Source organism: Cetorhinus maximus, chromosome 14 (genome assembly GCF_964194155.1).
Source record: "Cetorhinus maximus chromosome 14, sCetMax3.hap1.1, whole genome shotgun sequence".
NCBI classification, from domain to species: domain Eukaryota; kingdom Metazoa; phylum Chordata; class Chondrichthyes; order Lamniformes; family Cetorhinidae; genus Cetorhinus; species Cetorhinus maximus.
Genome location: NC_135892.1, coordinates 23145522 through 23172482, shown reverse-complemented (window position 1 = coordinate 23172482; position 26961 = coordinate 23145522). Strand labels below are relative to the sequence as shown.

General features: G+C 38.9%; 1 protein-coding gene across 2 annotated transcripts; it reads left to right on the top strand.

The window, feature by feature from the left end:
- The first annotated feature begins 1395 nt into the window (after positions 1 to 1395).
- Positions 1396 to 26324, top strand: srsf7b (serine and arginine rich splicing factor 7b). 2 transcript variants are annotated; one of them, XM_078556666.1, is made up of 9 exons: positions 1473 to 1585; positions 12474 to 12654; positions 16994 to 17170; positions 18102 to 18176; positions 18273 to 18350; positions 20288 to 20341; positions 21972 to 22019; positions 23540 to 23575; positions 25924 to 26324. In XM_078556666.1, exons 1-9 carry the CDS (start codon positions 1558 to 1560, stop codon positions 25976 to 25978), a joined length of 732 nt encoding a protein of 243 aa, XP_078412792.1. In that variant the 5' UTR covers positions 1473 to 1557; the 3' UTR covers positions 25979 to 26324. The 2 variants fall into 2 exon arrangements, with proteins under 2 accessions (XP_078412793.1, XP_078412792.1); XM_078556667.1 differs by lacking the exon at positions 12474 to 12654 and having other exon boundaries at positions 1396 to 1543.
- The last annotated feature ends 637 nt before the right edge of the window (positions 26325 to 26961 follow it).

Below are 26961 nucleotides of genomic sequence, written 5' to 3'. Positions count from 1 at the left end.
AGATTGAGATAGCAGTTAAACTAAAGGTAAACTAACTTTTTTTAAATGTGCAATTTTATTATGGAGAAATGTAATGCACAAATATAAAATTAGCTTTTCATTGTCAGGGCATTTAACAATAATTCTGAGGCTGGCACACATAGAAAAACAGTTACATCGCATTCATGAAGGTGTAACTTTTTCAAGGGTTTTTACTAGCAAGACTACCAGCCTAAAAGTGGATTTTTTTTTCATGATTTTAATTTAAATTACAGTCTGCAGGAACTTCTACAGCGCACTTCATGGAGTGTTGTAGACTGCACTGACAGCAACCTCTGATTTTGTTATTCTGCGCATACACGGACACCTGAAGTTGCAGTCAGTTTCAATTGAGTAATAATGGCGATTGTTGAGTTTTTTTCGTTATTTACGTAGCAAAGTCTAGGCTACTTTATTAGCAGTGCCTCCTCAAATCAGAGGACACGTGTCTATTTTGAGCTATTTTTCCAGTTAGTGATGCTGAAGTAACCCAAGTTCAATCAAAAATAGCCATAATCCAGGCTAATCATGAGACGTTCTTCTTATAGGAAAAGATGTTAAAATGAGGTGCTCTCTACTTGCTTCTGGAGTTCAGTCCCATTTAAATAGCAGAGAATTCTTGCGCCCCACATTTATTCCTTGCTCAGTCACTACCACCACAATCTAGATTAACTGGCCGTTCACATCTCACTGTTACTTCTGGGATCTTAAAAATAAAAACAAAAAACTGACTTTTCAACAGTTCTGTTGAAGGGTCATGAGGACTCGAAAAGTCAACTTTATTCTTCTCCGCCGATGCTACCAGATCTGCTGAGTTTTTCCAGGTAATTCTGTTTTTACTTCTGGGATCTTGCCGTGTGTAATATGGCTATGTTAGCAATGATGGATTTCAAAGTAATTGTAGTGAAATTGGTTTTTGAGATATTTCTGGGAGACATAAGATGTTATATCTTACATAAATGGAAGCTTCCTCTTTGTTTCTTTCACTTAAAGGATGCATTTGATTATTTCCGTTCTGGTGCTTACAAAAGACAATTCTGAAAGGTTAATATAGCATGAACCATATGGATAAAAAGTGAGAATTCAGTGTTCAAATTTGTGCAAGCATAAGAAAGAGATGCAGAACTGCAGTCTGCGCCAAATCTGGTCACAATCAGCCTCAAGTTTAGTAAGACCTTAGGTATCAACTCCGCCTACTTCCTCTTCCCGATCTAAAACCTACGAATTAGGATGCGTACGCCCCAGCTTCTATTGCGTATTGGAAGCCATTTTGGAGCTGTTATTATTCAAAAGAAAACACGGTGATCAATATGGATCCCAGAGAATGCCTGATACGACAAAAGATTCGGCGCGTACTGCGCACGTGATCTCAATTCCCAACCGCCAACCGTTCCAATTCTTTCAGTCCGATCGCGCCGCACTCTGTCGAGTGCCCGTATGTGCCCATGTCCTAAACGCACATGCGCAGGCGGCAGAGGCGGGGCGGGCTTCGCTTTCAGTTAATGGAGAACGGGCGGAGGGAAGAGTGAGTGTGTTATTATGTCCCGATACAACCGGTGCGGTGGAGGTGAGGATTCCCCCCCCTTTAGCACTGAAGGAAAACCCAAACAGAAAATAAGACCACCGAAAACAAGCCAGCGTCTCGTCCCCAGGCATCCCCTGCCCTTCAAATTGGATGCTGCTGTACGGTCCTGAAAGGTTGCGGAAGCTGCCATCTGCGCGATGGTAGCACGCCAGCCTCTTCAGCATGGCGGGGGTCGGAGCTGCGTAATGGCGGCCGCTTGTTCTCTTTCCTAACGTCAATTTCATTTTCCTTGTTGCCCTCTGCGATTTCAATGTGCGTGTCTTTTTTTTTAAAAAACCGTTTTCCCTCGACGGTTTAACTGTAAAGATTGTGGAAAACATGTCGGAGAGCAAGCACTGAAACCGAAAGCAATTGTGCGCGCTTTGGCGGGCAATGCCAGGCGGGCCGTGCAATGCCTCCATGTTGTTTAAGGGTACATCTCTCCAGTTCGTGATTAAAGGGGTTGGGAAGGTGATAACCGAATTGTGAGCCCGGCACGTCGGTGGTTCTTGACGACCCTGGGTTTGGGGGCAGAGTAGAAAAGGAAGCTCGACAATGCGCCAGGCGATTGAACCTTTTGCAATATTTTGTCTCGTCCAGTAAATTAAGATTTAGCGTTCTTTGAGGAATTAACGATGTTGTCTTATTTAAGCTGCTATCATGCACAATTGAAGCTGTGACCCAGGCTTAGAACATCTCGAGTTTTAATTCACTTGGGGTTTTCGAAATCAGAGTTCATTGAGAAATTCATTTTATTAAAATATGCAGCATTGTAAAATTTGAAGCTTGTGCCGTTACCATTTTATATCTTTCCTGTACCAATTGTAACAGTTGAATTTTGCTTTGTGACCCTTTATGGTGAGGAGGAAATTCGTAAGAGAAATAGGCTGCCTTATGAATTGAAGTTATTTTACGATATACAGATATTTATTGATTTAAGATGATAAAAGTCTCAGGTTATGTCATAAACTGAATCATGTTCATAACTAACAGAATCAGAAATGCTGGTATGTGGGAATCATTTGATCCACACTGCCTGCTGGTTCTAGCTCCACGTTCTAATGTAATCTAAACTACTTTTGCTTATCTTTTACATAAACTTTCATATTTTTATTCAGTGTTGATATAGCTCCTTCCTAAATGTTTTTTCCCCTTCATTGCCACTTATTAGTAAAGAATTCCATTTTCTATTATCTTGAGAAAATTTGTTCCAATCATCTTTTGTTTTTAGTACTAAAAAGTGTTAGCCTTGACTCAATGGTAGCACTCTGAGTGGGAAGGTTGTGGGTTCAAGTCCGATTCCAGAGACTTGCGCATGTAACCCAGGCTGATTCTTAGGTGCAGTATTGTGGGAGTGCTGCACTGTCAGATGGTTCATCTTTCAGATGGTATGTTAAACTGGCTCTTTCTGCCCCCTCGGATGGATATAAAATGTCCTGTGGAAGAAAAGTAGGGGCCTTCTTCCCGTGTCCTGGAAAATATTTATCCTTGAAAAAAATTATCTGGTTATTTTCTTATATGTGGGACTCTGCTGTGCACAAGTTGACTGCAATGCTTCCTACATCAACAATGACTGCATTTCAGAAGTACTTCATTGTCTGTAAAGTGCTTTGGGACATTTTGAGGTTACAAAAGGCACTATATTTTTTACTAATCCTAGGCTTGGGGCCCCTCATTTCAGATTCAGTGAGAATATGTTTGCATTAATGCATGTAAACCCTTTCTTAATTTTTACCACACTTAATAGATTTATCCTTAATCATCTCTGCAACAAACATTTTTACATTTGATAACTCTGTCCTGTCATTCTTAAGCCGTTGACAACATGTCCTGCTTTGAAACCTATGAATTTTGGAATTCCCTCCTTGACCCTCTGTGCGATACTGTTTCATTCTTCATAACTTATTCTGACCATTTTAGGATAAGTATCCTCTCTTTTTTCAAAAATGTACTGTATATTTGAATTTGACTGCAGTTGTCACATATCTACCAATTATAATTTGCTTGTATTGTACTGTTGTTTCTCCTCACAGCTTGCCATCTAGTTTTGATATCCCTCTATTGTGTGCAGGTCACTTCTATTTATATAGAAACAAAATGTCCCAGTACATTCCTGGAGAAAACTATTCATTAATCCAAGAAATGTCTGTTTACTGCAGCTCCCTCCCTCTACAACTCCACAGTTAATACTGTGGGCTTTAATTTTAAGCATCCTATGTAACACTTCAAATACTTATTAGTAGTCAAAATATAACATGATTTCCGAATTTACTTTCTTGATAAGATTGCTATTTTTCTATATAGCCAAGCTGAATAAAGATGTTTAAAATATAGTTATTGAAAAGGACTATATATATTGAAATTGTTATTCAGAGGATAAATTGTGGTCAATATTTTGCTAAGCACAATGGTTATAATGTTATGGAACCTCTAATTTGGGCAATTAGTCTATAGTTGAGTAGAGAAATAATGCTATTGGTAGGAATTAACACCATTGAAAAGTTCTGATAACATTTTAAACAGGCCTCCACTGAATCTGGCTCTGGCAATTTATATTGTTTTTGCAAAAAGTTGCTGATCTTCAAGTATTTTGACTATGTACACTATTGAAATTTCTCCCCTTCACTAGAAAGTCTATTAGCTTTTCATGTAATGAACCAGGGTGGTTTACATTTCCAGACTAGTGTAATATAACTTAATTGGACAATTTGAGTGGACTTTTCAGACAGATTGTCACTTTTGTAGCAAAGAGGTGTTTTGTTATATTGTTTACGAAATGGGAGATTTCAGTAGAAGTTTTCACAGCTATTTATGCTTCTTGCATTCATCATAGAAAATATTGAGAACTTTTTTGGAATAAACCTAAATCAAAAAATGGTTTTGCTGAAGCTAGCATGCGTGCAACACTATTCCAAGAACCTATTTTTATGATGGCAGTTTTAATTGGGGTTGGCTATTCTGGTCCTTGTCCTCTGTTCTAAAATGAATCCACTCTAACTATTTGTATCTTGATATTGCTCTAAAGCATACCTTGTAACTCAGGTGTGCTGTTAAGATATTTCTTAAATTTTATCATGTTCCTGTTCCCTGTTGCAGTAGAGATGTAAGTAAGTACTGGTCACATATTTCCATAGTAAGGGAAAGTTGGAGAAAGACCCACTAGATGTTATGCAACTCTTAATGACCTGTTTGAGTGGCATGCATGGGTGGGAACTCTAGAGTCAAGGTGGTTGCAAAAAGCAATGCAATTCCTTCTGAGAACATACAAATGTGGAATCAAATTGTCAATTTTTTTGGATTACTCTACATCTAGAATATACACTTGCTACCTTTTGTAGTAGTGTGAATGATTGCCCATGCGGACCAACAACCAATTCAATAATGTACTTCTAATTCTCTCGGGCTGGGGAGGGAAGAAATTGAATCTTAGCTTGTTTGAAACCTTGTTCATAAAGTATTGTTTTACTTGCTTTTATGTTTTGTACTCTGCGGAATACATTTTCTATTTGGCAAGTTGTGTTGGAATGAGGAGATCTTTAAAACTGAATAGTGGGGCTTAATGTTAAAGGTGATAACTTTGCATGCTCAGAAAACAGAGCCCTATGCCATAACTAACATATTTTTGATCTATCTTACTTCAGAATTCCAATTTTGCCTGCATTTGTACAGGGAGGCACCAAGCCGAAGATAGTTGGAAGGAAGTTTGGATGGAAATGTCCATAGACCTGTAGTTGTGTGGCTTTTGGTGACTGGCTAGAAGTGGCGATACTGGTCTCTGGCCAGGTTCCTGCCATTCAGTTGTAGATCTGTGGCTGAAGGAGACCTAGTCCAGGGAACTTGTGTGCAAAAATTGATCGGTCCCTGATCATGCAATTCTGAAGATTTGCTAATTTGCAGGAGCCTGTTACTGCCAGTATTTATTGTGCTTGTTAATTCTCATGTAAGATAAACTTTTTAAATTTTGACAATTTGGCATGCATATATTCATTCCAATATGCAGCTCAGTTTTGGACTTTGTATTAAAGCTTTTTACTCTAATGTATGAATTGCATCTAAAGGCTTTTGCCTTTCCAACAGGTAAGAGGTTCTTGCTGCCTGTATGCATGAGGGCAAAGTTTGCAGTGTGGATGAGCAAACTGACAGCATCACTGGTACAGGAAGCCTTTGAAGTAGGGAGAGTGAAAGGGAATATAATGGTGATAGAGGGGAATACAGTTTGGTCGATAGATACTATTCTCCGAAGCTGCGACCAGGAGTTTGACAGTGTGTTGCCTGCCTGGTCCCAAGATTAAGGACACCTCTTTGCGGTTGGAAAAGAAATTGAAGTGGAAGGGGGAGGATCCAGTTGTTGTGGTCCATGTTGGAACCAGTGCCAAAGGTTGATAGGAATGAGGCTCTGCTGAAGGGCTAGGGTGGAAATTAAAACACAGAACTTTGCAGTTAATATCTATTGTTACCTAATACATGTGAGTTTGCCTTGGGGAACACACATTAAGAGTTTTATAAAAGCAAAATGCTGCTTTGCAGATGCTAGAAATCTGAAATAAAAACAAAAATTACTGGAAAATTCAGGTCAGGCAGCATCTGTGGAAAGGAACAGAGTTAACTTTTCAGATTGGGAGACGTCTCATCAGAACTGAAGAAAGATAGAAATGTAAGTTTTTAAGCCAGTGGAAGGAGGAAGGATGAGCAAATAGCATGCTCTGTGATAGGGTGGAGGGCAGGGAAGGTTAAATAACACAAAGATTTCATGATGAGGCAGCCAAAAAGAGTTGTAATGGATATGGAATAAACAAAGGTTGTGTCCAAATGAGGTGTAAATGGGTACATAAAAAACATCTGAATGCACTGTGAAGGGATAAGGAAAGAAACAAGACAAACACAGCAAAACAAAATAAAGAGGTAAAAAGAACAAGATGAAGTTAGATATGGAACTTGATGCTGAGTCCAGAAGGCTGTAGAGTGCTGAGTCAAGTTTGCATTGTAGCAGGCCATGGACTGAAAGGTCAGCATAGGAGCACGATGGAGAATTAAAATGACAAGCAACCAGAAGCTTGGGGCCATGTTTGCAGACTGAATGGAGATGCTCACCCAGTAGAGACCATATTATGAACAAGGGTAAGGGGAACACTATTGTGGTTCTGAGAGGGAGGGGAAGGGTTGAGAGTAGAAGTATGAGAAATGGATTGGGCTCTGTAAACCATGCTGGGTGGGAATCCTTGGTTGAGAAAAAAGGAAGGCATGTCAGAAGCGCTGGTGTGGAAGGATGCATCATCGGATGTGACGGAGAAACTGGGAGAATGGAATAGAGTCCTTCCAGGAAGCAAGGGGTGAATTTGTCCTTGTCCACCCCACCAACCTCCATCATCAGTTCCAGGATGTTAGCAAACACATCTTCCCTGCCCTCCCTTTTCAACATTCCAAAGTGACCTCTACCTCCATGACACCCTAGTTCCCCCCTCAGTCACCCCAAATACCCCCTCTCTTCCCCAAGGCGCTTGCCGTGCAAGTGCAAGAGATGCAACACCTGTCTTTTCATTTCTTACCGTCTCGCTGTCCAAGGCCCCAAACATTCCTCCCAAATGAAACAGTGATTTTACTTGCACTTTCAAGTCAGCGCACTGTATTTGCTGCTCATCATATGGTGGTCTCTACATTGGAGAGACCAAACGCAGAATGGGTGCACATCTCTGTTGGGTCTGTAAACATGATCCCAAGCTTCTGGTTGCTTGTCATTTTAATTCTCCGTGTTGCTCCTATACTGACCAGTCCATGGCCTGCTACAATGTAAGCTCGAAGAACAGCACCTTATCTTTCGACTATCTTCTGGACTCAGCATCCAATTCAACGTCTACCTTCATCTTGTTCTGTTTTTCATTTTCCTTGTTTTGCTGTGTAGGCCTTTTTTTAATCCCTTCATGTTACATTTAAATGGTTTTTATTTAGTCGTTCATGGCTCTTTGGACACAACCTTTTGATTTCTTTACTATATCCATTGCCACTCTTTTTGGCTGCTGCATCATGAAATCTTTTGTTATTTAACCTCCCCATGCCCTTTGCCCTATCACATAGCTTGCCTTTGTTCTTCCTGCCTCCTTAAAAACTCATCAGAACTGAAGAAAGATGGAAATAGGAGAGGTCACTCGACCTGAAGCATTAACTGTTTTTTTCGGACCTGCTGAGATTTTCCCAGCAATCTTTGTTTTCATAATAAAAATGCTTGACTGGTGTGGGAGGCAGGGCACTGGCACCAGTACTGGGGAAAGAGGAAGTTTTGTTGGGATGAGCTCCACTTAGAGCTGGGGCCAACATCCTGATAAATCAAATAATTAGGCCTTTTGAAAGGAGTTTAAACTAATTAAGGAGCAAGTGGGAGGATTCAGAAAAGGGCAAATGCAAAGCAATAAGAAATGTAGAGCAGAGAAGCAACTTGGGTTAAATCAGTAATATGTGTCAGGAAGGGATAGATAGCTTATGAAGATAATGGGCTTTGGTTGAGTGACAGGGAAAAATCAAAAGTTCATGCTGAAGACACTTTATTTATGCAAAGCACTCACAGCAAAATAGATGAATAAATAGCACAGATGGAAATTAATGGGATTAATATTTCAGGTTAATGGACTTTATATCAATGCGTTTTACTCTCCCAATTCATTGATTTTAACACGGTTGCAGTGAACTAGATTCTGATGGAATGTTATCAACTGAAACATTAACTCTCTTTCTCTCTACATAGATGCTGCCTAACCTGCTGAGTATTTCCAGCTTGTTCTGTTTTTATTTCAGATTTGCAGCATCTGCAATATTTTGCTTTTGAGTTTGTAAAAATTAATAGGTTTGGTCTATTGGCTGACATGGAGATGTGGTTGCAATGACCAACTTTTCCAAGATACTTGACCTGAAGAGAGGCAAAATGGAAACGAAGATGGTTTTGCCCTGATAAAGTACAGGATATAGGCAGTAGAGAGAAAAGGACCTTAGCTCAGAAAATCAAGATGTAGAATCTGTTTGGGTGGAGCTGAGAAGCAAGAGTGGGAATATAATAACGGGATTAGTATATAGGCCCCTTCATGGTGATTGTAGTGCTAGGTAGAATACGAATCAGGAAAATGGAGGTGCATGTACTATGGGTAACAATCATAATCTTCATTATAGACTAGGCAAACTAAATTTTCAGTTTAGTGTGGAGGACATGTTCGGCAAGATAATTTTGGAGATTAGCATGTCAAGGAATGAACTAAGGAACAAGCTATTTTTAGATCTAATTTTGGGCAATAAGATGTAGTTAATTGATAACCATGTAGTAAAGGAGTCTTTGGGGAAAAGTGCTCATAATATGATGGAATTTTATATTGAGTTTTAATTATGTCTGAGACTAGGAACTTAAGCCTGAACAAAACATATGTAGGTATGAGGGGTGAGTTGGCTAAGATAGCTTGTGAATCTAGATTAAAAGATATATGATAGGTACAGGTAGATAGTTAAATATTTAATTGGTAATTTGCATTGGTTATATATTCCTTTTAGGAATGAAAATCCTCACAGGAAAAGCAGTTCAACTTGGGTCCGTGAGGAGGTTTCAGGGGGTCTGCTAATACTAACCAAAAATACATTAATGTACCATGCCTACACACCATTTCACCATACAAACAGCAATTTGTCCTCCACTTCTGGCGCTGCCATTGGTAAAATCCAACCATCCACCTGATTTTTCTTTTTTGCCTTATTTCGGCCACAGACTTGTTAGCCTGAACTCCCATGCATGTAAATGCAGTAGCACCATTGATGTTTGTCTGCTTTTGTAGCCTGTACACACCATGTGGTAGCATTTTAGATGAACTGGATAGCAGCCCTTGAAGTAGCACTTATGGAAAGGGAGGCGGGGCTTGAGCAGAACAGTCTGTCACCATGCCTAAATTTGGGATGGGCACATGGTATTCGAGTCTTTGATCTGTAGGCAGTCGGTTAGAAAAGATTTGGGACAGTGGTGAGCATCAGGTTTATTGGCAAGAAGTGAGGTGGATTGCAGCCCTTCTCAGTACATGGTGGTGTTTAATCATCTGCGGCACAGTAAGTCACGTGTTTAAACCAACTTGAGTGACTCATTCCTAATGCATCAGATTTGCAGGTCTCTTCTGTTTCATCATTTTATAACTTTATCCTCCTACCACATCATAGATGTTGAATTTTTGATTTCCACCTGTGAAGTTCCAATGTATAACACATTTTGAGGGATTATTATGCTTTCAGATCCCACATTTAAGCAGTTCTATACGTGCAGATGCTGGAAAAAGTATTTGTTGCAGGAATTTTTATAACACTGGAGAGGGGGCTCGAAAAACGGTTGAGAACCCCTGGTTTAAATCCACTCCAACCAAAGAATTCTCTCCATTACTTTTTAAAATACCCTTATCTAATTTAAGTTACTTCACTTTAACTCAGCCTTTGATACCTTTATGTCTTGTAAACTCCGCGTTTCACTTGTTCTGTTGCTGCTGTTAGCTCTGATTCCTCCTGTTTGGTATTGTCCCTTTTTTGAATATCCGTTGCCTCTGGATTTCAGTGACACGTTATGTTTGCCCACCCTCCCCCAGTCTGTTTGTGCACCTCCATTTTTCTCATAGACTCTTGCTTTGCACGCATGTAGGTGTACCAAACAGTAAATGAAACAAGTAAGATGAGACCTTGTGTGATGAGATTTATCTTTATACGAATGAGTCTTAGTTAAAGCTGAGACAGAAATTTGGAAATTACAGGACTTTGGCAAGTTAATTGTGTGACGCGTTTATGCACTAAGGTGTTGAACTGTATTTCTGGTGCCAACCCATTAAAAATAGCTGTATGCAGTATAGAGCCATTTATGGTGCAGAAGGAGTCTATGTGGTCCATCAGGCCCATGCCGGCTCCTCGTGGAACAACTCAGCCCCACTCCCCTACTTGATCCAAGTAGCCCTGTAAATTTATTTCCCTCAAGTGCTCATCCAGTTTCTTTTTGAAATCAGATTGTTTCTGCTTCCACCACCACCCACATGGGCAGCGAGTCCCAGGTCATTACAATTCACTGTGTAAAAAGTTCTCGCGTTCCACTCTTAATGTCTTAAATAAAATTTTAAGTCTGGGTCCCCTAGTGTACAGCTGTCCACATAATCCATTTACTGAAATAACATTATTTAACCAATTTGTATTGACAGCTATAAACAAATCTTTGAATTTATTTCTATTGAATACATCACAATTCAGACTGCATTTTGTAGCAATATGATAAAATATAAATAAATTGGCATTAAGTTAGCCTCATTTGCAGTGTGTAATTGTCTGAGGTTTTGAAGAATCACCAGTTGAATGCATTCGGTTCAGACAGTTCTTAAGTTAGTGGTGGTTTGTATGTTTTGCCACATTTTAGCCCTTTTGGTATATTAATTTTGTTCATACTTGTATGTATGTGGATATCAATGTAGCTTCCCCAATTTGTGTATTTCCTTACTACAGAAACTTATGACCAAACAGCTAAGTATAGTTGCTGCCCTAGTATATAGACATTGTCCATCAGTGTAACTTCAGATGTTCTAGGTTTAACTCCCAATACTCCCATTGCATCTCCTAAGCAGCTTTTTTGGCATATCAGTTTCCTAGGTATTGTACCAAAATGTCCAACTAGATCATATACTCAGAACCCTGGAGTAGTACTTGAACCCAAGCCTTGACTGAAAGGTGAGTGCTAACAACTGAGCCATTTTGACAGTTTCTGATCAAATTACACTACCATGTAGTTAATATGGACAAGTTTCACCTGGTAAATTGATTCCTTATCAGCACACCCCACAGCCACATTTCTCACTGCCTTCCCAGTAACTCACAACATAACCTACCTCAGCTCTCAGGCCTTGGTCGCTTTCCTTCACCCTCTCAATGCTCCCACCCTGGACCTTCTTTTCGCTGGTCCCCTCTTGCTCTTGGATTATTAGCTTTTCAATTTATGCAAGCAAGAGATACATTTGAGTCTATCTTAAAATCTGTGTTCTTTTTCTAATTTATTCACTTTGCTTCAAAAGAATACCTAGCCCTTTCTAATACATCCTCACCGTTGCCAACACCGATTCCACTACGGTCTCCAGCGGTCAGTTTGTCATCTTGTATTATTCTTTCCTCTGCAACATTGAGTCAGTGGCATAATATCAGAATATAGTGGAAATGCTGAACAGGCCAGGCAGCATTTGAGGAGAGAGAACCAGAGTTAACGTTTCAGGTCAATGGTCTTGGGACCTAAAATATTAATTCTTTTTCTCCCTGCAGAGATGCTGCCTAACCCACTGAATATATCTGGCATTTTCTATTTTTATTTAAGATTTCCAGCATCCACAGTGTTTTGCTTTTGTCAGTGGCATCCTGGTTCCATATGAGCCTCCTACCAAACATTTACTTTGCACCTGCATCTCTTGAGCAGCTTTTTCTGCTGTCATAAATTTATTGATCTTGAATATGGGTATTTTACCATGATGTTGCCCTTCGCCTGGCCCCATAACAAGCCATTTTTGCATTCATCAACTGAATTTCTTTTTAACTAGTGTAATGAGATATTTTTCACTTATTGTTAAGTCAGTCTACTTGTGGAATAGAGTTCTGTGTTACCTATAATGGATACCTTTGCATGCTAAACATTTCTGTTCTTAGTTTCTAGTAAGACATTTGACCTTGCCAGAGATTTTTGCCTTTCCCCATCTTCCTTAGTATACATTGAAACAATACAGTAAGGTTTATTTTGTATTTATGTATCTAAAGCACACAGAGCCCCTATAGTTATCACAGATAGTTAAGTATTGTATATTTAACGTAGTTTTATTTAGTGTTTTGTTTTGTAGACTCTAATGATGTCTGATGTGCATCTCAACAGAAACCAAGGTCTATGTAGGTAACTTGGGAACAGGTGCCGGTAAAGGGGAACTAGAGCGTGCATTCAGCTACTACGGACCACTGAGGACAGTCTGGATAGCACGGAATCCCCCTGGTTTTGCTTTTGTGGAATTTGAGGAGCCTCGAGATGCTGAAGATGCTGTTCGTGGTTTGGATGGCAAGTAAGTAAACTTTAAAGGGGATCTATACCCCATTGGTAAAGTCACTGCTTTCATTATCACTTGCTGTTCTTTCTAATTACATAATATGAATGTTTTCAGCTGTTTTTAAAAATTCTGGTCAGAGCACAATTGTTTGGATTGTGTAGGTACTAAAAGGCAGGGTTTGTTCCCTTAAAAGTAGTGATAGAAATAATAGCGCATGTGTAACCTTTCCTATAAAATCAATGTCAATCTGCAGGACCTTACATTATTTAGGAATATAGTGGGCATTGTGTGCTCTGATCAGAGAAATAGAGAACATCTGAGGATCATTCACTACTTTTAAATGGAGAGAATGAATAATGAAAGGACTGACTTTACCATTTGGATTTAGCTCCCCTTTAAATAATGGGCAGTTGTCGATGAGTGACAAATGTACAAAATTGTTGTATATATGTGTGTGTGATTGGTGTGGTTGGTATCCATACATTTATTTTTATTTATTACAGTAAATACAATAGTGTATGGATAAAAGACCTATGACAGCTGCCATTACTGTAACCAAACCTGTATTAAACACTCGTGTGGTCTGGCAACTGTGGAAATGACAATTTATTTCCACAGTTGTCATGTCATCCGCCAGCATACCGGTACTATTTTTCTCATCGGAGAGCCTGTCCAGTAACTGAATATATGCATGACAGCTCTTCTGCCCTGTTTAGGACTTAGATGTCAGTTAAATTCTAACCACTCAAGAGCCTTCTCCTGGTAATGTTTAGCTTTTTTCTGCTAGATTCTCCCTGTGTAACAGGCATTTGGTGGTGGGGAGGAATGGAGATAGTTGCTCCTAAACCTCTATCTATACTGTTCTGTAGTTTTCCCATTTACCAGGAAGTACTTGACTCCATTTTGGGAATTACTGTGTGGGCAGACTGAAGCATAAATCTGCATTGATGTCAATCAGAGGTTCCCAAAGTTTTTGCTGAGGCACCCTCTTCAGAAATTCGATGTTCTATGGGCACACCCTCTTGACTAACAGTGGATGCGATAATTAGTAGTATGGAATGAGCAATAGCGAATCACACTGTTTTTAGATTGCTTATGATTTCCATTGAAGTCAACAGAAAAGAAAAAAAGCATGGTGTAAACCATGGTGCTGATTTGTTTATTTGACCTCTTTTAGCACTACTGCTAGAAACCAGTCTTCCCCCACCCTTGTATTTTTGCATAGACAATTTTATTTTCTCAGCTAAAGTAATATTGCTTACAACAGCAATGTAACTAGTGCTGTACTTGTTACTATACAACTGAATAAACTTGAACATAGAAGAATCCTTAATGACTGAACTCTTGGTGACTCGACCTACCTCAGCTGTCGGGATGAGCTTGTTTGCTAGTACATAATTTGTGGAATCGCTGTTTGATTTTTGGAGTTTCAACTATAAATCAGTCTCTACATTCAGGCTGCTTCTATACTTGTTCAGGGATGTAAATATTGAAAAAATTCTTATTTCGCACATACTTTTAAGTAAAATGGACAAATAATTCAGTGACTCTTTAGGATAACGTGGAACATTCATTTTGTATTGAGAGCCAGAACTGGTCAAAAGGCAAAATCTTCAAATTTTCTCAAAGCAGAATCACTGACAGTGTTGATCAAATTCTCATTTAGATTTAACGCCAATCTTGAGCTTTGCTACAGAGTCCTCTGAAAATGGATTTCGAACCCAGACAAAATCCTGCAATATGTTTGCCTCTTTTCAGGAAACATTTGCTGAATTTTATGCAAACTTGATAAATACTGCAGAATTTCATTTTTAACCTAGGGCTGACATTTTCCAGTCCATAATAGCAGAAGACAATATTAGGAACCTAGCCCAAAGGCAGCCTTGAATAGGTAGATCCCAGCACAGCATGCAGTGTTTGAATAGGTACTGATCACTGTGAAAAGCACCTCTGACTGGCCCAACTTTTTTTTCTAGAAATCAGCGTGAATTCAAACATTCTGTGCTGAGATCGCCCTATGCAACACGCGTTATACTTTTTCTTTGAATTTCAACTTAATTTTTAGGAAATTGAGCACGTTTTAAAGAAATTCAGATTTTTGATGTACCTCCTCTGATTATGTGAGGTTGCATTGGTGGCTCACCCTTCAGCCAGCTTGTCCTCATTGCCCACATTCCCTAACAACCTTGTAGCCCTGTTGCTATTGTAGATAGCTGATCTGTCACTCCCTTTGACACTAGGCTGCCTATTTTTATAAGTATACTATGGGAATGAGTGACCCTTTTTCCCCATTTGTTTGTCTTAGCAAACTTTGGATTCCATTTGTCAATTGCATTGCAGGGATCTGCTCCTATGCTTGTGCTAATGTTCCATAACTGGGTATTTTAAGAGTGATTTCTCTCGATCTTTCAGTTTCCTGTGGAAAAGCACCTGGGTTCTACTTGTCTCAGTTCCTTTACTGCATGCCAGAAATTTGGAATGTTTGATGGAACTAGAAGTTTGAAGGCTTCTTGAACTTTAGTGCAGCATTTTGGCATACTACCAAATTCTTCCAGCCTTTTCAAAAGATATTTTAATTGTTTTATATTGTGTGTGGAGTTGAGGATTTCTTGTTTCATTGCTCACTGTGGAATAAGTAGGATCTATGGCTAAGATATTGTAAGTTTAATTTTGCATCATAGTTTGGGTGATTTTGAAGTGCCAACTAGTTGATTCTTGAAAGAGGAGATTGATACGACCAATTTAAGTGTATTGGAGTGCCCTCAGCAATTCCAACAGTTTTTATTTAAATCTAAATGTATTCATACTAAAAATTGTGACCACATGAGTGTTATAAATAGAACATGTTATGGAGGGAAGTGAAATACAGTTTTTATTTGCACTTTGGGACAGATTAATTCTCCTGCGACTTTGTCGCTCGTGAATTGTTAACTCTGCCGGTGGACAAATTGTATTTCTCGCTTTCTATCCTGTATCTTCTGTCAGCTGTCGTTAATAGGCTATTTAAATTTCTTTAAATCATAATACTGATCTGTGGTCCCAGCTTTTCCACAGGACCTCAGATACAGCTTGAGTTAATTGTCCAACTGTCCTGTACTGCAGTTTCAAAAATAAAATTTTGATACATTATGCACATACAGGGCTATGTTTGCCTTTCTTTTGCCCCCTTTTCACTTTCCTTTTTTTTCCCCAGAAGTAAAGATAATATGATTTTTGCTAATAAGTGGTAAATGTCATCAAAACATTTTATTTCAAATAAAAATTTTGGATTTGCTCCAGTGCACAGGTGTTGGCATCAGTCCCAGTTAAACTATTCTGCAGTGATAACTTCATTTCCTTTCATCAACATGAAAATTTTTTGGCTTCTGTCACAGCTTTATTGGTGTCTATAACTTCTCACCCAATCCCTCTCACAACTGCTTGCTTTCCTTTTATACCCCTAAACTTCAAACCAAGGTGAACAACTGAAAGTCATTGAATAATACATCACCACACTTAATCTCCCTTTCAAGTAGACAGAAGGAGACCCTGTTAGACACCATGTTTTACTAACTTGTGAACTGTTATTTAACTTATTTTTTGCTGTACACGTAACTCTTCGAGCTGTTAACATTTAATTTTCACTAGGATGGATGGAGTTATTGTGCTGCTCCCTGCTCAGTTAAACAGTGTAGTGCCTTTAACTGTACAAGTACTCTTGATTTGCTCCTGTTTTTGTTTTAATTTTGTGTTTTTTGATTCTCTGTCTCAGTTGTGATACTGTTCTTTCCACTCTAGTCTCAAGGAAGGTAGGTACTGTTTGTCGTCTCCTCTTCCCCTGCCACACCCTCTTCCCTCTCCCCATCCAAATCAAACTGATGGTTCTGAATTTTATTCTTCAGGGTGGTAGAAGTATATTTTTTATATAGAGATTTTGGTCAGATCTTCAACTGCCTTTCCTGCTATCTTTCCCATATCAGACAGGTGGTCTTAGTAAATATTGCCAAGCAACTTGTGATGTTACGAGCTTCATCGTAAGTTTACACTGTTCTATAATTGGCCTTTAATACAGTGATGATGTAGTGTTCACTTCCCTGTTGCAGGAAAAAGCTTGTACAGGGAGGATAAAAAGGAATCTGAATAGCCTGATTTATCACTATTTTGTAATAGGCATTGAAACAATAGCAGTGATGGAAACCCAACTAATATGCATTTTGTTATATACAACATGAAACGAGGGACAGGTTATGCTGTTGAAGCCTTCAAGTGCCAGTCATTTCATAGCAGTAGTATTTGTTACAGTTACACATTTCAACCTGTGCTTTGTGTTATATTGACTTTGGTTTTGCATAAACACTAATTTCTTTAACTTAAGGGTAATTTGTGGCTCACGCGTTCGAGTGGAACTATCAACAGGAATGCCTCGGCGCTCACGCTTTGAGCGGCCACCAGCACGCCGACCCTTTGACCCAAATGATCGATGCTATGAATGTGGAGAAAAGGGTCATTATGCTTATGACTGTCATCGCTATAGCCGACGCAGAAGGAGCAGGTATGAGTTGCCAATTTCAGCGACTTCTAAAATTGCTTTAAAACATTTTAATTTAATAGCTAAGAAACTTTATTTTAATCTGAATAAAGAAATGCAATGCTTTATTATTCTTGCTTTATATTTTAAGTGATAATCAGGCCTTGTGGCACTTTTTGCTTGACTTTTTGAGTTTCACTGTGAATGTTTTGAATATTAATGATCCACCTGGTCCGAACCTTTCAGGTTTCTTCGTTTGAGTCAGTCACCGCGATTCAGAATGTCGTGAGCCTCATGATATCAGGCTAAGGCATCTAGCAAATCCAACAGTTTTGATGCGCCTAGAGCATACGGTGATTGGCATGAGGCCAGATCCCCTCGAGAACCTGCTACAACTAGCTTCACCTTAAGATTCTTTTGAGGGCAGAAAATGTTTGAGAGTGAGACAAGGTGATCGCCGTTATGCTGTAAATTGGCTTTCAATTGGGCCCCTTTCTAGAGGAACGCCAGATTGACCGCATTCCCTCGTAGACAAACCATCCTGCGTCAATCAAGCCTCACTATGGCTCATTTGGCTGTCAGTTTGATCGTCGTTAGATTGAAGAACATCTAGATGCTGCGATGATCTGATAGATACTTCTAGATCGCCTAGATCTGCTAGACCTTGGTCCAAAGAGAGGGTCGACTGACCTGCAAACTTGCAAGGTTTACTTTACGTACCACTTACAAAGTGTTTTTTTACAATGCACAAAATACTAAAAAAATGTAACATTTTTAACTGAATCTACATTATGTAGATATAATCTAAAAACAAATACTTAGGGCCCCAAGTTATCTTCAAACTGACGAACATGTACTATATTGTAGCAATCTTATTTTTGACTCCAGCAGAGGTATTCCAAGAATTTAATGCTGAAATTGCTAAAGTTAATACTGCTTTCTTTTGTTAAACCAGGTCCAGGACTAGATCGCGTTCACGCTCGCGGGGAAGAAGGTACACCCGTTCACACAGCCGTAGCCGTGGCAGAAGGTACATTTTTAATTGTCAGGTATTAGCTTTGAGGAGTATGCCTTTTGTTTCTTGATATCCTGTACAATTTAAAAATAATGTTCAACTTTTATTTAGGTCCAGGTCTTTTTCTCCTCGGAGGTCCCGGTCTTTTTCACCAAGAAGGTCTCGGTCGTTTTCTCCTAAAAGGTCCAGGTTAGTGAACACTTTTCCCTTTTCTCTTTGCAACTTAAATAAGCTGTTGAAACTTATTGAACTTCAAAATATGTTGTTTTTGTTGTTGCTGGTTGCAAATGTGCTTTTCTGCCTGGCAATTTTTTTAAAAAAAACTTGACCTTGCAAAGAGAGCACCTCATGTTAGTGTGGCACTGAGAAGTTGCTATCATGAAAAACACATTGGGTAAAACTGGCACTGTGTGTGTTGCTGATGCAAAATTGAGCTTTTGATTTAAGTAAATTTGAGTTATATACAAATAATTTGCCCCTTAATTGGCACAAGTTTAGATGACAGCAATTCAGTCCGTGCAGTAGTTTAGTGTTTTCGTTTCACAGCCAAGGCAATTTGTCGCTTGTCTTCATTTCACCTTGGTTGTTGACAAACTAATTCCTTTGTATGAATCTAGGCTTCAGTTTATGACCTGCTTTGCTGTGGGCTACAGACTAAGCTGGTTTTCTTCAAGATGAGGCATGGGAATGTTTTTTGGATTTTTTTTTTTATACACAAATGAGAGGACCTTATTGAAATATATATATATTTACTAGAAAACTAGTGGTGCTGTAACATTTATCTTTCTGGGAAGTGCCTGGCCTTCACTTGGCAACAACTCAACTGGTTGAAATTGAGAGCTCACTTTTGGGACTCATGGATGCAGACTTGTTGCTCCATCTTCCTCAGTTGCAGCATTCCTGAGAATATATCTTGTAAGCCATCTGGCATGATTCCGGTTTTGTTGACTTGTGACTCACGATGTAAACCTTTCTGAGCTGCTCTAGACACTGCAATATAGCATTGCAGTTGAGAGTCCAGATGCTTTAGGGTCTTCCTAAGTTCGGTGGTGGGGGGTGGGGAGGAATGAAGCAAAGTGGGGTTATCGCTACCACTTTGCTAACAAGCTTGTATGAAAACAAGCATAAATGAGCAATGCTGGCTTTTAATATTGCTGGAGGCTTCACTTGTAGGTTAGGTTCTTTTATTGTTTAGGTGATAATGTAAGGTAAGTTGATCTGTTGAAACTGCCCAAAAACCGAAGCTTGCATTCTGTCCCCCTCACCTACAGCTAACTGCACAGAATTGGTATTTGTAGACAGATGAGAAATTTAAAGTAAATGCCCTTGACCATACAGGTGTTCTTTCTTAGAAGTACCTTGCTATTTTACCTAATACTGGAAGTTGATATATGTATACAGCATGTGACAAATTACAACACTTAATTTATTTGCCTCTATAAATTATAACAGAAGATTGTCTGCATACTAAACTTGCCTTTATTGGATAGTTATTGCAATTTTAAATCTTTCTTTCTTTGTAGTCAGAGTTTGTATTTGCTGAAACTGTCTTGTCTGACCACAATTATCCCACTATATTATGAGTTTGCTCCGGACTGATGGAATTGAAATTAAGCTGGAGTTTTCTGCAAATTGGATGCACTTTTCCTGCAAGTACTTAGAATATGAGCTATATTGTATATTGATTTAGGTTTTTTAACAGACTTTAGAGTAGCTAGACAGTTTTCATAAAGTCCAGAAGATGGCTGGCTCTGTCTAGCAGAAATTAGTCACGATGAATTCCCATGCAGCAAACCTTCCAAGCATAGAAGATTGTTATTTGGACTATTTGCAAGCTGATCATTTTTAAACATATTCCCAACCAGGTTATTTCTAAGCACAAATTGAGTTTTAAAAAGACATGAATGAACAAAGTAAATGACAAAACTCACAACTAGTAAAGATTGGTGTGTAGGCACTGCCTTGCCTGAGTTCGCTTGGATTTCCTTATGGAGGAAATGGGTGACATCTAGGCTCTTAGAAGGGCCAGTAAATATTTTTAAGTTAAATTAAGTACCTGTCAATCTTTCCTAATAGCTTACTTTTCCCCTATCGCAAGAAGATCATGATTTTATTTTCTGTCGTAGGTCTAGATCGAGGTCACGATCCAGATCCAGGTCTCTGTCAAGGCAGAGAAGCAGGTTGGTTTAATTTTCTTAGTGTAATATCCCCTTTTTTTGTAGTAATCGAGAAACATTGAGTATATGATAAGTTGTCAATTATGTAGGAGCTATGTCAAGTACAATTGCGAATTAATATCGGTGACTAGTTGCAATAAAAATTGGAAGCCAGCTTAAAAGGAGGCCGAGGCTCCTTTTGACAGCAGCTTCAATCCACGACCTTTTTCACCCAGAGGGTCAAGGCAGGAGATGCTTGGGAACACCAATGCCTGTAAGTTCTCTTCCAAGTCTCTCACCATCCTGACTTGGAAATATATCACTGTTCCTGGGTCAAAATCCTGGAACTCCCTCATAGCACTGTGGGTGTACCTACATCACAAGGACTGCAGTGGTTCAAGAAGACAACTTAATACCTTATGAAGGAGGGCAATAAATGCTGGTGATGCCCGCATGAACATTTTTTTAAAAAAAAATCAGTTCAGTATTAACATTAATGAAAAATTAATATTGTAAATTTATGGGGGAGTGGAATGATCAAGATGCACGCAATTCTGATTGCTGTCTTTGAGGAGAGGCAGGTTTGGGCGGGTTAGGGCAGGAGCAGTGCACAGAGACCAAATAACTCCTAGGAAGAGAGGAAATTGAGCAGGTTATTTTGTGTTTTTGAGCAGTACTAGAAGAGCCTTAAGGGGCTGTCATCTCGGTTGTTGTATGGGTAAGAGGCAGAAAAATGCAAAGTGGAATATTTGTTTAGGAACTTGAGACAAAATATTATAGGCAGAAACCAAATTAATGAGCAAGATTTGTAACCATATCCAATAAGTTGGTAATGTAGTTTGGAATAGATGATCAGACTGCAGTGACACCAAACCCATAACGCAAATGCAGTAATTTTGATAAGCAGGAAGGGAATTTATTGGTGGTTCAGTAAGTTTCAATAACAACTGAGCTTGCAGATAGCTTTGAATACAAATTTGCAATGTAAGTACAATGGGTATTTGGTATCAGGAAAGGCAAAAAAAACTCTTGAAAGACACTCTGAAGCTATATTTGAAGCATAGCAGCATTGATATTAATGACTGGGAGGAGATTGCTACCAATTGTTCAAAATGGTAACAGCTTGCCCATCTAGCTGTATCACACTTTGAATCACAATGTCTTAATAATAAGGCAGAGCAGCAGCAGAGAAGGAAAGAAAACAAAGCAAATCCCTTACTCCGATCTCTCTACATCATGGGATATCCTGCCGTATGTGCCCAAAGACCTGTTGAGTCAAGTATCAGCCTGTTCATTTACATGAAGATCCATGGCAGAAACTCGCAACCCTGAATAGACATCATCTTTGAAGCGAGGCACAGCTGATGACGAATCTGAGTTCACGGGCCAGATTCGGCATGTTCCACAGAGTAAAGTATCTTGCCCAAGAAATCTAGAGATGAAAACTCTGATTCAATGCAGCGTATTTTGTAATCAGAAATTACATTAAAACTGTAAAGAGTGTACTTTGTTGTTTTGCCATGATGTGAAGGATGGGAAATTGTAATTGAGAGAGTTACATAGTTGCGAAGTAATTGACCCTCAAGTGAGGCATATTAATCTGCAGTTGATAAATCTTTATTGCTGTCAGTTAAACACTTTTTTATTTTTGTAGGTCTCTATCTCCTCTAAGAAGATCCAAGTCCGGAACTCCGGTTCGAAGGTAAGGAAACCAAAAACAGAAATCTTACTAATTGTTTTTATAGATTTATACATGTTTCTGACTCCCCCTACCCTATTCACCCTCCCATATCAGTTTTAAATGGGATTTCTGGTGGTGCGTGCTATTCCATAAGCACACATTAAATAGTTGACCTCCCAGCTATCTAAAGCTATTCTTAAGCCAGTTGTTAGGAGGTGTGTGAGAAAAGTATGGATTAACTACTGTTCATGTGTAATTTCAGGGTGTCTGCATTATTGATGGCATAGCTGTGATCAGAACTTGTGTTGTTGGAAATTCTAGTCATGGCATATTGAAATACTGCAGTGTTGCTCCAGAGTGCCTCCTGTATTATGGGGATCCAATTGGATATTGTTTTACCTGTGGGATCTGGATTTGATTTGAACCCAAACTGATATTTGAATTCTTGGTGAAGTAAGTTTGGACAGCATGAACACACACTATTGAGCCATAACGCAAAGTTGCCCATCAAATGTGAAATGGCTAGTATTGAGGAATTTAAAATGGGAGAATCTTTTCTGAGCTGAGTCTGCTTGTTCAGGTAGAGTAGGGAGAACTTTACTCTGCTGTTTTCTTTGTAGTACTTTGTGATGCTGCTCAGTTCCTCACAATTAGTATTCTTGAATATTGCTAAAAAGAGACATGTTGCCGAAACTTTTTGTCTTGCACTCCTCAGGACAAACGCAATAATGCCAAATTTCAAACTATCATAACAATTTATACAATAGGAAAAACGTGCTGATTGATTGGCGGATCGACTGAGGCGATGCAGTGGGGAACTATAGCCTCCCCACGCTTCCGAGTAATTGAAAAAGGTGCAAGGCTTGAACACATTTGTTTTGTTTTCTGAGAACATGTCCCTGCGTATGAATGTATGCCGCTTCTAGCAAGCAAAAATGAGCCACATTAAAAGCTTGACTGATTATCTTTAAATTAGTTGTTAGTGTAGCTATTAGCACACTTGGAATTTTTCAGAAAGTGCTTCTGATTGCAGAATCACTCCTAACAGATGTTTTGTTTTTGTTTTTGCAAGCGCGGGCTGGTTGAGTACGGTCTGTACTCTGCCTGTTACGAACAGCCGGTGGAACATGTTTGATTCGATCAGCCAGTTGTTGGGACATATGGCCTATGTACCTGGCATCACACCAACACTGAAACTTGTACATAATGTTGCTGTTTGGTATGATAGGCAGAACATCTTTTTGGATTGATGGTAGTTTCCTATTACTGAAAGATACCACATGTTGCCACTGTATAGCAGCGTGAAACGGCTTGCTTCACCTGTTGTTCACGTTTTTGAGATACTTTGCCTTTCCTGATGAGTGGAAGACAAAAAGCTTCAGCAACATGTCTCTCTTTTCAGCACTATTCAAGTTCTGTACTACCTTGCAGCAATTGGTATCCTTTCCCTCCCTTTCCCATCCCCTCTATCCAGAAATTTGTGGTTTTAATATTGGTTTTGTATGCTTTGGTAATCTGTGTACCTTCCTTTCTTGAAACAGTCGCTCGAAGTCTAGATCACTTTCACCAAAGCGAAGGTAAGGAATTATTAAAATGTAACATTTAGTGCCCCTTCACTGTAATTTCTATCTAAGGTGTAGGGCCAGACAAGGTTGGGGTAAATCAAGAAATATTAGTTGACTCTTTTAAAGTCTGAAGATGGTAAGAGGAAGGACTGACTGAGGAAGAAGGTAGGAATTCCAACATAATTTAACACGAGGTGAATAGGTTTCAGTTCTGCCTTTTCTGTTATTTTGCATTTATTATAGTAATCTGCTACAAAGATTTGAGTTTATATGGGAATTTTGTGCAAATAATTGCACTTTTTTGTCACTGAATTGTTTTTCTGGCAATTTGGGGTAGTACCCTTGTATTTTGAAAGTCAACTGGGACAATACTTAGTTCTTGGAATCTATTTCCTTCTATCCATTGCTGTTTAACATGTGGGCTGGGTAGTTTTAAGTCACTGAAAGGCCTGTGAAGATCGTAGAAAATTATGCTGATGTATGACTGCTTAATTAGATTTTTTCCTGTCTGAGGTTTTTTACATGTGTACATTAAATTACACCTGTCATTGTCTAGCCTGTTCCATATTTTATCCAATTTAATTTCTCCAATTTCTACGCTGCTGCTTCTGAACCCACTTCCCCATCCGCTGTGCAGATTTGGGTTGAGTTTCCGAATCAGTCATTTATGTAAATTAAAAATAGTAGTGGTCCTACTATTGAGCCCTGAGACACTGCACTTCAGTCTTTCTATCCCACAATCCTTTCATCTTTAGTAATAGCGCTTGTAAAAAGCAGTCTCCCTGCACCAAATTTTGTGTTTTTTGGTTTAAGGCATCATATTTAGCGCACACAAGCATTAGAAATGATAGATATATGTCTGAAGTAATGGGCTGAAAGTCCTAGTTAATTATATCCAAAATCTACTTCCCCGAATGAGCCTGAGTGAATTCACTTGGTATTTAGATTTTAAAAACTATGATGCAGATGTATATACTACATTAATTGCTGGTGTTGTAAAGGTTGTTTTGCTTAGCAGTTTGAATTTGGGAGTGCAGTAGATTCTCCTGTTTTTCTGTAAAAGTTAGACCTTTCGATTAAGGTTATTTATTAAAATGTCTGAAATAATTGCTTTATTTCATGCCAGTTAATTGTTATGTGGATGTAAGATATTTTGCTTTAAAACTTGACTTGCATTAAAAAAAATTCTACTTGTACTGACGAAGCAATTTCCTCAACGAACCAACATTATTCGGGATGGGAGTTGTCATTGGTGCAGAATATGTTTTATTTCATCATCTGACATACAAACAGGATCCAAATTAAGCCATGCATACAAATTCTATACTCGTGCTTAACTCTACTTGCTTTTTGAGATGGAGTATAATATGGAAAATGTGAGGTTGTCCACTTTGGCAGGAAGAGTGGAAAAGCAGAACATTATTTAAATGGAGAAAGACGGCAGAATTCTGCAGTACAGAGAGATCTGGGGTGTCCTTGTACATGAATCACAAAGTCAGCATGCAGGAGCAGCAATTAATTAGGAAAGCAAATGAATTATAAAATTAGGGAAATCTTGCTACAACTACAGCTTTGGTCACCTTAAGGGCGACATACGTTGAAAGCAGTTGGGAGAAGGTTCACTGGGATGAGAGATTTATTTTATGAGGAAAGGTTGAGCTTTTACTCATTGGAGTTTAGAAGAATGAGAGATGATCTTATTGAAACATAAGATCCTGAGGGCTTAATAGGGATGCTGAGAGGATGTTTCCCCTCATTGCGGAATCTGGAACCAGGGGCATAATTTTAAATAAGCAGTCTCCCACTTGAGGAGATGAGGGGGAGTTTCTTCTGAGGGTTGTTAATCTTTAGAATTCTTTTCCCCAGTGAGCAGTGGAGGCTGGGTCATTGAATTTATTCAAGCCTAAGTTGGACAGATTTTTGGTTCACAAGGGAGGGAGTCAAGGGTTATGGTGTGGGGGGCGGGGTGGGGGAGTGGGGATAAGGCCACAGTCAGATCAACCATGATGTTATTGAATGGCCTACTCACTGTCTATTTCTTATGTTCTGGCTAATGAATCATGTCCTGTTGCTCTTTGTCATTTATTCAATGTCCCCTTTACTGCAGTTTAAAAATCATGCAACTAATTCAATTCCAACTTTGTTTATCGAATGTTATCGCCTAATAGGTGATAAAGCAAAATTGGTAAAAGCCTTGGAGTATGATCCCTGACTGCTTTATTGATCAATGAGACCTGAGTTTTTATTTTGAGAATAAGGGAAATTGACAGTATCCTAAAATATAGATGAATTGAAAGACAAATTAATTTTTCTCATGTTTTTGAATTGCTATTCTGATTTTTAAAATTTTTTCTCCCCAGTCGTACACCATCCGAAAACTCTCGTAGAAGTGCAAGTCCTGACCGAAATGACTAAGTTGCAAAGCAGAACTTTAGAATGAATGTTTTTTTGTTTACATTCTTTGAAGTTGTATGGGAATCTTCATTCTTTGTGGGTTTTTGATTTGATTTTAAATGTAAGGGCTTGTTTCTAACTTAATTTTTCATGCTTCCTTTTCCCCCTTTGTGGAAAACATGGCGCGGGTAGGACTGATGTTTTTTTTAAAAGAGTACACATCTTAGAGTAGAGACTAAATCCAGTAACCTGCATTTATTTTTCCTGCATAACTGTGTTGTATTCTTTTGTTCTAATATCAGATTCCTGTTGAAGTGTATCACATTTTTGTATCTGGAAATAGAAATAAATAAATTGTCCTGAGAAATGTGTGTTTCTAAATCTGTATGTATTTGTTGGGAGAAGCATTCAGACAAATTTACTGGCTGTTGGATCTCTTGTGCTGCTCAGGGTGAAGTTAGAGATTTTAGAATGACCGTTATGCCAAATAGTTTTAAGACACTGACTTACCATCAGAGCTCTGGGAATGAGGCCTAGCAATATTTTGAACAGGGTCTTTGAAATTACTGCAGAGGGAGGTTGTTGGAACATTCTTAGGTATGGCAGCATAGTAATTATGCTACTAAACTAATCAAATCCCACCATGGCAGCTGGGAACTTAAGTTCAGTGACTTAGTTGAATCAAATTTAAAAATCAGTTATGGTGACCATGAGACTGCCAGTTACTGTGCAAAAATAAAAATGGTTTACTGATTTCCTTTAGACCAAGTAAGGATGGCAGGTTTCCTTCCCTATATTTTGACTCCAGCAATGTGGTTGACTCTTAACTGCCTGCCCTCTGAAATAGCCTAGTAAGCCACTCAGTTGTATAGAGATAGCCAATAAAAACTGGCCTTGCTAGCCACACCCATATCCTATGATATAATCAGTATCTTTGGGATGGGGATCTGGAAATGTTGATGAGGCCAATCTTGGAATTTGACATTTCTGGTATGAAGCAGTGG

Bases quoted from the DNA above. Each gene is read 5' to 3' on its own strand.
- srsf7b (XM_078556666.1), top strand. From the start codon at position 1,558: ATGTCCCGATACAACCGGTGCGGTGGAG. The intron at 17,171-18,101 runs GTATGAGTTGCC...TTGTTAAACCAG, and splicing joins AGCCGACGCAGAAGGAGCAG to GTCCAGGACTAGATCGCGTT. The intron at 18,351-20,287 runs GTTAGTGAACAC...TTTCTGTCGTAG, and splicing joins TTTTCTCCTAAAAGGTCCAG to GTCTAGATCGAGGTCACGAT.